Source organism: Uranotaenia lowii, chromosome 3 (genome assembly GCF_029784155.1).
Source record: "Uranotaenia lowii strain MFRU-FL chromosome 3, ASM2978415v1, whole genome shotgun sequence".
Taxonomy (NCBI): Eukaryota; Metazoa; Arthropoda; class Insecta; order Diptera; family Culicidae; genus Uranotaenia; species Uranotaenia lowii.
Window position 1 is genome coordinate 35,081,396 of NC_073693.1, and position 10,238 is coordinate 35,091,633.

General features: G+C 41.5%; 1 protein-coding gene across 1 annotated transcript; it reads left to right on the forward strand.

The window, feature by feature from the left end:
* Positions 1-654: 654 nt before the first annotated feature.
* On the forward strand, positions 655-1,773 carry LOC129758327 (uncharacterized). The gene is made up of 2 exons (XM_055755814.1): positions 655-1,398; positions 1,480-1,773. The coding sequence occupies exons 1-2, from the start codon at positions 682-684 to the stop codon at positions 1,660-1,662; spliced, it is 900 nt and encodes a 299-aa protein (XP_055611789.1). The 5' UTR covers positions 655-681; the 3' UTR covers positions 1,663-1,773.
* Positions 1,774-10,238: the final 8,465 nt, after the last annotated feature.

Sequence of the window (10,238 nt, forward strand, 5' to 3'; positions counted from 1 at the left end):
TATTTCACGATTTCCGGTTTCCGGTCGAAAATCTTAGCGTTTTGTTTAAAAACAATCTTTTAAACATTCAAGATTTAAGTCATGGTTGTCAACCGATATGATGAAAATTTTTGTACGATAAGTTTTTGACATGATTTTTTTTTTAAAAAGAACGCTAAACAAGTATTGTTATTCAAAAACGTGCCTAAACATACTATGTTTAAAATTAGGAACACTTTTTCCATTGTGTTCCTAATTTCAACGTCATGAAGAGCTGACCATTTCCAAAAGGAAACTTCAAAATGTTTTAAAAACTTTCAAAAAATCAATCGTTGGTTGTGTTATTCTTGTCTTCGATTACTCCTGTAATCTCTTATCACTCATCGTTCAAGAAACGTATGAATAAATAAAGAAAAATCCAGCAAATTTAAGTTTAGTAAAGCTGGTCAGAAAAATTTACCATTCTAAATTTCAAATCAAAATTTTCATTCAATCAGATGAAAACTCAATCGATTGAGTTCCAGTAGGAAAATGATAACACGAAATGGAAAACCTCCAAAACACATTCGTCTCCGAGAGCTTCTACAATAGTACAATACCCACCATTGTGCTGTCTCCAGATAGGGGCGATATAAAAGCTGATCAACTGTTGGCTACGATCATCAGTCGGTTTGTTTCTACCTTTGTGCTAATCCGTTCAAGATGAGATTCGCACTAGCACTTGTCGCCGTCCTGTGCTTCGTGGCTTCGGCCCAAGCAGGTACAGCATCTGATGCCGTCTACAACTTCACCCTGGCTGCCTTCAAAACAGTAAATGCTACTGCGAACGCCTACAACTCCACTGTGTACGGTACCGACGCTGGCATCAAGACTGCCTTCAACAACTGGGGAAATACGCTCAAGGCCAACATTACAGCGATCTACAACCGGTTCAAGGTCTACAATAACTGGACCAGCGCTGACAATGTGAACATGAGTTTGACCAGTTTGCTCAGCAATTTGGCTTCCGGAACAAATCAACTTTTGAGCAACGATTACTCGCTCACCCAGAGCGTGATGCAGCAGGTTTTGACGACCGCTCAAGCTACCGTTGATGCTATCAACACCGCTGCATTGAACATGACATCTCAGGCCGATTGTACCAAGGCTGCAGCCATCCCATGTCTGAACAAATGGACCGCCAATTTGACTGCTGCACCAGTAAATGTGTCCCGATACATCGACTGCATTACGCCACTCACAACGCGAGTTAGCCGAACTGCCTTGAATATCAGTCAACAATTCGCTAGTGCTGCCACCATCGGTCAAACCTACATGAATCTTGTCAACTTGTGCACCATCCCCACTACTGCCCAACTCGCCGCGCCCACCACTCCAATGGGATACCAAACAGCTCCCTCTATCCAGTGTTTGAGCTACGTAAGTCACTCAATTTGAATATTCTATTGCCAATACACCGTAGCCTTACCAGTACTTGTTCAACCTTTCTCTCCTTTCCAGTACCTGAGCACCTTCTCCAGCTTCCCAATCTCCTGGCCTCCATACTTCATCGATTCCATGCGTTATCCGCTCGGTTCCTTCGCCTCTCAGTACGTGATGCGTTGCACCAGGCTGATCCAGCTGGACATCCAGAGAGCTATCGACGACATCCAGGCTAAGTACCAGGTTTGTTTGGTGTCATAAATCCTATCACAGTATGTAAGTGTTTAATCGACTTTCCGTGTGCTGCTCTACCAAGGCAATGATCCTAGTGCCGTGCTTGAATAAAAACTATATAATAACACCAATTGAAAATCAAGCTGGTTTTTCTCCATCACTCCCATCATTCCTGAAAATAGTTCCATTTTTCTGCAAATTTAACAGTCACAGAACGATAAAAAAAGATAACTACACATACTCCGAGCTCTCGTTGCCGTATTTAAATTGGACAATTGGTTTTCAAGTTCAGTATATCTGGAGCAACAATCATTTAGCTATCTTTAAAAGTCAGGTTCTTAGACATCATTTATAAGTTAAGACTCTGGTAACGAATTTAGCACACTCGGTCAACCTATTCAACCTATTGAGATATGTCGTCGTAGGTTGGTGATCACCCCTCTGATCTGGCTTAGAAAGTTAATACTTTCTAAGCCTGATGGCTTCTGGCTTAGGAAAACCGTCATCGGTGGTCATCTCTCCAAATGAAAAAGCTCGGGCATTCCGGAAGTAGGTGTGAGGGTAGCGATCCCTGTATTGTTTCGGTTATGACCGCAGAAATATTAAGAGGAAAAGCGTATTTCCTCATGTTTAAAAATAGCATAAATTTTTCCCTCTACCGTAACCGGATGAGCAACTAGAAGATCAGCGAAGGAGAACGATGCAGAGGCAGATCCAGAGATCTCCGACAAACAGTTCGGTTTTTTTTGAAGATCGCAGTATGCCATTCACTCTATCATGTAGCTAAGACAGCGATTGCGCCTGTGGTCATCAGGTTTGATTAAGTTAACTGTTAACTTACGTGTCAATCCCGTGATTCGATTTGACGGCCTGCTGATACTGTAGCAGTGCCTATGAACCTGCTGATTGTCAGTAATGCCATGGCTCATATAGTTTTTGTTAGAGAAAGCTGCTACGACAATAAGGGCATGTTCAAACTGCAGTAATAAGCCATAAACGATGGATGGCTAACTGGTACCATTTGTGGAACAGCTCAATCAAAGGACGGTGGATCTATCTGTTTTTTGAACATCGGAAATTGAACTTCCGTGAAAACACAGTGACATGCATAGGGACATAATCGTAAAACATGATTGGTCCAGTTGCTGCATGAATGATCCCCCCAGGTTCGAACACCCGACCTGCGGTGACACGAAGGAAACTGTAGTATAAAGGGTGATACGGTCAAAATTTGGTCAAGCGAAAACGCGTGTAAATCGGTGAAATCGTTTATTTAAAAAATCAAATTAAATTTCTTTTTCAAGTTTAATTAGTATAAAATTCAGGAAAAATATTCAGTTAGGCTTCCGCTTTTCCAAATCCGAATTTCCGGGCCTTACGCTTAACCCCTGCCATCAGATTTTGTACAGCCACCTTGTCCACCTTCTTCGCCGCAGAAAGCCAGTTTGCCTTAAACTGCTGCTCGTCCTTAGCAGTTTTTTTGGTCTTCTTTAGGTTCCGCTTGACACTAGCCCAGTATTTCTCAATTGGGCGCAGCTCTGGCGTGTTGGGAGGGTTCTTGTCCTTGGGAACCACCTACACGTTGTTGGCGGCGTACCACTCTATGGCCTTTTTACCGTAATGGCAAGATGCCAAATCCGACCAAATCAGTACGGAACAACCGTGTTTCTTCAGGAAAGACTGCAGACGTTTATTCAACCACTTTTTCACGTAAATTTCTTGGTTGACAAACCAGACATTTCTTCGCGAACTTTGACAGTTTCATGTGCCTGAAAATATCTGCTACCTTTCCCCTTCCTTTTGCCGTATAAAACTCCTGTCCCGGAAGCTGCTTGTAGTCGGCTTTGACGTAGGTTTCGTCGTCCATTACCACGCAGTCAAACTTCGTCAGAATCGTCGTGTACAGTCGTAGTTTGTTTATCATCGCGATTTGGAGTCACTACCTTCTTGTAAGTCGATAGTCCGGCTCGTTTTTTGGCTCGATGCACGGTTGTAGACGATACACCGAGCTTATTTGCGGCATCTCGGAGAGAGAGGTTAGGGTTTTGCTTGAAACTACCGGCAACTCTCTTTGTCGTCTCAGCGGCTTCCGGTTTTCGTTTTCCCCCCGATTCAGACTTCCTGGCTGTCGACAAACGTTCCCCAAACACTTTAATTACATTTTTAACGGTTGATTTGGCAACTTTTAGCGATTTTTCCAGCTCTACGTGCGAGTAGCTCGGATTTTCGCGATGCTTGAGCAAAATTTTGATGCGCTGCTCTTTTTCCTTGGACGGCATTTTGACAACTGAAGAGTGAATTCCAAAATCAAAATAGGAGCAACATTCTACACACACACAAACACACACCTTCAAAATGAGGGGTGTTCAGGTTTTTTAAATGCAAAATTGAAAGAAATACGTCAAGTTGATATTGACCAAATTTTGACCGTATCACCCTTTATTGATAAAGCTGCAAGTATATGCAGTTGACGTTGTTCCGTATAATTAACCTTACTTGACAGTTCAATATCTTGGGTACGATTGGTGAGAGTGAGAAAGGGTAGAATCGGAAATAGAATCATTGGTTAAGCGATCGAGCCGAACGGACGCGTTTCGACAGAGACACTTGATTAACACACTTGTTGTTGTGAAAGGATCAAAGAGGTATGAGTAGTAGTGAAATAGCCAACACTCGGAACGCGAGCAGCAATGGGTTTGCGATTGGTGACATTGGCGATCTCATCTGTGTGTATGAGATCGATTATATGTTTGAAGCTAAAACCACTGACCATACTGACTGGACACTCGATTTCGGTTTTTGGATAATTTTTCCAACGGTGCGCAATATCGATTCAAGAGTGCGCATCGATTGATTTGAAGAAATTCTATCCCAGGTCGAAAGTGCCACCCAACTTTAAAAAAAAGTCCTACGATAAAATCGGGTTAAAACAGGTCAATTTTTCCTACAGGGCATTTGTATAGGAAAAATGGTAGGTTCGCCATCTACCGTCGGTATTGCGAACCTGCAAAATTTGAAAAAACAAGATTAGCCAGTAAATGGTCGAATTTTTGTTCAAAGTGTCATGTCAGTGTGATCAGTGCTAAAACCTTAAGGCAAGATCAACTGTGCCATGAGTCGGTCTTCGGTTGTATCTGAGTAGTGTCGATTCTTACGATTGAAAGCGGTGGGAATTAAGTTAGATCGTCTTTATAGTGAACATCGTAGGGAACAGGACATTTCACTGTTGGTGAATATCCTCGATGAAGTGCGACTTTCATCGGCGGTAAAGACGTTCGACTCAGTGTAAGAAGCCATCCTCATGGGGAATCATTCGGGTAGTATTGTCTTAAATCCCATAACATCGTAGTTTGAAATAAAAGTTTTATGCGATTCAGGTGAAATTTAGGACCTAAAGCATATATGTATATAGAACTATCATATTATCCCTTTAAGCATAGCATAGCATTGGGTGACTACACACATCTTGCATTGGCTGATACATGCGGTACAACTAATTATCAAGAACAACACGAGATGCCAAAATGAGTACCTGGATTAAATACTCATTTCAAGTGTTGCTATCGAAGATCAGTGTGGTACTACAACGCACATGGCGACAAGTCAACGTAATCATTATAAGGATAATTTGAAACAGCTAAAGAAACTTTTTAGGTGCAGAGAACTCATCTGACCCAGGATGCTGTGTTCAGATAGGAAGAGGAAAGGTCATGTTTTTAGGAAATCCTGTTTGGCAGATAGGATTGATGATGAATTACAATATACAATTGTTTAATAAACATATAAAAAAAGAACGAGCTCACCAAACTGTGGACAGCTGGGTTTACGATGGATATCGTTCTATGAAACAGGTGCTGCGATACATATTTAGAGGACCTTCATCAACCGGCTTCTTACATATGAAGAATGATGGCACATTGCAATGGCCATAAAGGCTTTCTGATTTTCTGAATGCTATAAACTTTCGGATAAACAAATTTGTTTCTCGCGAAAAAATAAACGCAACGTCAAAAGAAAATTTCTACTTATCCTCATCAGGCTCAAGATCACGGGCTCAGGATTCGCAAGAAGAATGTCGTGGTACCTTCATCTGGGCAGTAGCATTCCTGGGCAATCTGGGTGGTGTAGCGCTTGCCCCGTGCACTGTATCACTTTTAAAAATATCAATTTTCAGACCTACTCCACACTTTCAACCGAAAACTTTAATTTTCTACGGATGAACACGAAAACTAATAAATTTTTTTCTCTATTTGAAGATTTGAAAATATTCTGCCCGAAAAAAATACAACCGTCACGTTCAGTCACAGCCTACCAAGTCAGAACTATCATATTATCCCTTTTATTGAAAATGTTTTGCAGTCGCAGTTATCCCACTGATCACACTAACATGTCATGCCCTGTAGTAAAAATGTACCTGTTTAGCCCGATTTTATAGCAGAAATTGCCTGTTTTTTTTTCTAAAGTTGGGTGGCATTTCCTGACTGGGATAGTATTTCTACAAATCGATCGATGCGCAATCTGGAATCGATATTGCGTACTGTTGAAAAAATTATCCAGAAAGCGAAATCGAGTGTCCAGTCAGTATGGTCAGTGGTTATCCGTACAAAGGTTGATTGAAAAGCGATAAGCGTGATTTTACACTGATTTGACAGTTCGCACAAATATACGAGTTCGCACAAATGTCGCAGTCCAATCTAGTGCGCTGCGATCAATAAGTAAATCGTATTGTACCCATGTATCCAGAAGGATGTGGTGCAAGACTGGACACTATTTTTCAGTTTTTCGCAAGATTTATGGGCAATGTCGGTGCCAGAGGCACGTCGATCGCATAAAATTAACTAACTAATTTTTTTTTAGGAGAATATGCTAATCCAGATGGCCTATAGAGATCGACGGATAAAATGCCGATAGGTTACTGTATTTGGAGAAATAGATTTCTCCTTGTGATCAAAAACTGATGCTGAAGTTTGCATGCCCTCAGTTTAATAAAATTTGTAAACCGAATATTTCAAAAACTGTGACAATTGTCGGAATAGAAATGAAATGAAAAATTGCGAAAATTATTGAAAAGCGGAGTTGTAAGTGGTTGAAATTCAATAAAAAATTTTTAACCCAGCATGTTTAATGCCTCAAATCATCAATAAGTTTGTAAACACGACGGAATTTCGTTTAAAAAACGGGGAGTTTAAGGGGGCTGGTTTTTTAAAGAGATTTCTGCTGCTAAATCGTAAGGGGAACCAAATCATCTTAGAAATATTTCTAGCATTGAAATACTTTTCCCAATTCGTTATCATCTGCTAGATTAGCATTCGAGTTCTAAAAAAATGCATGGGAGCTCCCTTCCCCTTTCCTATCGAATCAGTGAAAGGAGGAAGAAGTCTCAAACAATCATAGAAAAAACTCTAATCAAATACCCTCTGCTATATTATTTGAATAATATGTTCTGGAATGCTCCGAAAATATTGTATGACAACATACCTCCTCATTCCCCTCTTCCCGTTGGAGAAAGGGAAGGGTCTCGCAACATGAAAAAAAACATTTTTCGTACTCGAATATACTTCCATGATAAATTTGGTTTTCTATTCGATTAGTTCTCATGTGATGCATAAAAAGGAGACCCTCCCTCCTCATCCCCCCAGTGGAAGTACATATGGGTCTCAAACGTTGTAGAAAGTTAACTCGTAGCCTTATACCTTTTCAGTGAAATTAGGATTAATTTGCATGATTTGATATCGAATAATTCATTAAAATATATGGAAGACCCCCTCCCTCCCCTTTGTACAGAATTTGCCGGAAAGTAATAGGACTGATTGTTTTCCGCCTCGACTGTACTTTGGAGCGTGCGCGCGCCGGCTGGATTAGGTAGAGGGCGTTACTAGCTATAACGGGTGTTAAATAAAAAATGAGAATTTTTTCAATCACATATAAAAAAATTGTTATTTTTTTTTCATCGATTTCAGTATTTTTTATTGGTAACATAATGTATTTTCTTCAAAAAACTGTCAGTGAATGTTTGAGTAAGTAACGTTGTACGGCACTTACGTCTATTTTCCGGATACAATTCCGGATTCTTGTAGTCAGTTGTTTCTTGTCCTTGGCCCTCCAATTGTTTTTATACACTAGGGCACTGAGTGAGCCAAAGAAATCCTCTATTGGGCGGCACTGGGGCAAGTTTGTTGGGTTACGATCTTTCGGCACGAACGGTACCTTTTTCTCCTAAAGGTACGCCAGAGTCTTCTTGGCGTAATGGGAAGACGCCTTGTCCGGCCAGAAGACGTACTTCCCATCCGCGTGATGCTCGTTTAGGAACGGCAGCAGGATTTTATTGAGGCACTCTTCTTGATAGATTTATTGGTTGATTGCCAGACCGCTCGGCTTAAACCAAGGCTTTGAAATGCCCCGGTCGGAAATGGCGTTGTACAACATAACCTTTTTTCAAACTTGTGCTTGAACTTGTATTTCACTTCAGGTGATGTGGATGACTTGTCGCTGGAGTAGTAAATATCATTTCCTGGAATATGCGTTTTGGACAGCGGAAAATAACTTTCGTCATCCAGAACGAATGACGTCCCGCGGTATTTTTGGGTCATCCACCGACACTGTGATTTAACCGTCTCAATCTGCTCCTCCGTGTACTCCGGCGACCTCGTCTTCTTCCTGCAGACGATTCCTTCCATCTTGAGGGTACGATGGATCAATACGTGAGAGCAGCCATATTTCCGACCGGGCGTCACGCAGGCTGGTTGCGTCCTTGTTGTCAAACAGCTTCTATAACGATGTCTTCCTCTGCTTCGTCATTATCGTCACCGGACGACCACTTCCGACCTTCCGCTCTACGTTTAGGGAGCCCAGGATACGATATACCGTACTGACAGGTACATTTTCTCCCTTAAAATGTGCCACCGTGAACTTTTTTCCTTGCTGGAAATGCGTTTCGTAGAACCGTACAATGCGTTCGCGGAGCACGTGCTGTTTCGACGCCATCTTTGCTTTGACTAAATTCAAACCAGCAAAACCAAACACGCCTACTGTTTCTAGGGAGCCCAAAGAGCAATTTTCTTGGAGAAAGAAAATTTTACGCTCTTTATTTGAGTTACTGAAAGGTATTGAAAAAATTCTCATTTTTTATTTAACACCCGTTAGAACGAGCGGCTGTTCGGTTGTCTCCTAGCAACGGAAGAATCAGGAGAGCCATTTTCGTGCGACGTGTTTCTGTGAGTGGTGCAAGCCGAAAATGCAGCATTCGGTAAATCTGCAGCAAAGACGTTTGAAATTATCAAGCAGACTTACCCAGATGTTGCTTCAGCAAGAAGTGGTGTGTTTCGCTGGCACCAAGCCATTTTGGAGGGCCATGAAGAGGTTTGCGATGAAGACCGTGCTGGAAGACCTTCGACTCATTGTCGGTGTTTATCGAAGTCGAAGGTCTTCCAGCACGGTCTTCATCGCAGACCTCTTCACGGCCCTCCAAAATGGCTTGGTGCCAGCGAAACACACCACTTCTTGCTGAAGCAACATCTGGGTAAGTCTGCTTGATCATTTCAAACGTCTCTGATGCAGATTTACCGAATGATGCATTTTCGGCTTGCAGCACTCACAGAAACACGACACTCGAAAATGGCTCTCCTGATACTTCTGTTGCTAGGAGACAACCGAACAGCCGCTCGTTCGATAGCTAGGAACTAGGAACGCCCTCTACCTAATCCAGCCCTCCATACCCTGTATCTCCCCTACAGAAGAAGGTGGAGTCCAAAATAATTATAGAAACTTTCCTCGTACCCAAATAACCACCCATGTTAAATTTGGATGAATTTGCTTGAAAAGTTCTCGAATTTTGCAAAAAAAATTATCATATTCAAGGTCAGCGTCATTAGGCGTGAAGCTAAAATAATTCAAAAATTAATAAATTGGGCAAAAGCGTGCATGCAACAAAGCTGCATACAATTTGCATTGCAAGACATGGAATATTCAGATGTTTTTTAAACAATAAATTGAAAAATTAAGAATACATAGGCAATAAAATTCCACTCTTCCACAGTTTGTTTTTAGGCCTTGGTATTGTTTGAATTAATTCATTAGAAATTAAAAAAAAATCAAACTTTACTTATTCCGCCTTCGAGTTTTTCGAAAAAAAAAATGAATGAGGGAATGACAATAGAACAAACTATTTGAAGAAATACTTTAATTTCATATTCTACCTACTGTCATTTTGTCATTTCTCGAAGCTTAAGCATCAACAGAATTTAATAATTCAGACCTCCACCACGTGTTACCTTGTGTTATAACGCTCCGAAAAAAAGCTCCAGATACCTAGTTTAAGTTCGACCGAGCTTATTTATTCCGAGAGAACCTATCTCGGAACGGCTACCCTCTCTTAGTTCAACAGCAAAATCTGTGCAGCAGTTACGTCAACTGAAATTGCGCGCGCGGTTGCTTCCCTACTTGCGCCAGTTGATCCAACCGGGCCCAAACACGTGCTGCTCGCGGCGCTCTCTATCGCTCTGGAGCTGGCACGTCGATTGACTGGAGCTGCTGAGTAGGTAAGCCGATACCTTGCTATAGAGTTCCTCTAATCTGACCGCGTTCAACCAGTACATTGCAGTGCC

Coding starts and splice junctions, on each gene's coding strand:
- LOC129758327 (XM_055755814.1), top strand. CDS start 682: ATGAGATTCGCACTAGCACTTGTCGCCGTCCTGTGCTTCGTGGCTTCG. Junction 1,399..1,479: donor CTATCCAGTGTTTGAGCTAC/GTAAGTCACTCA, acceptor TCTCCTTTCCAG/TACCTGAGCACCTTCTCCAG.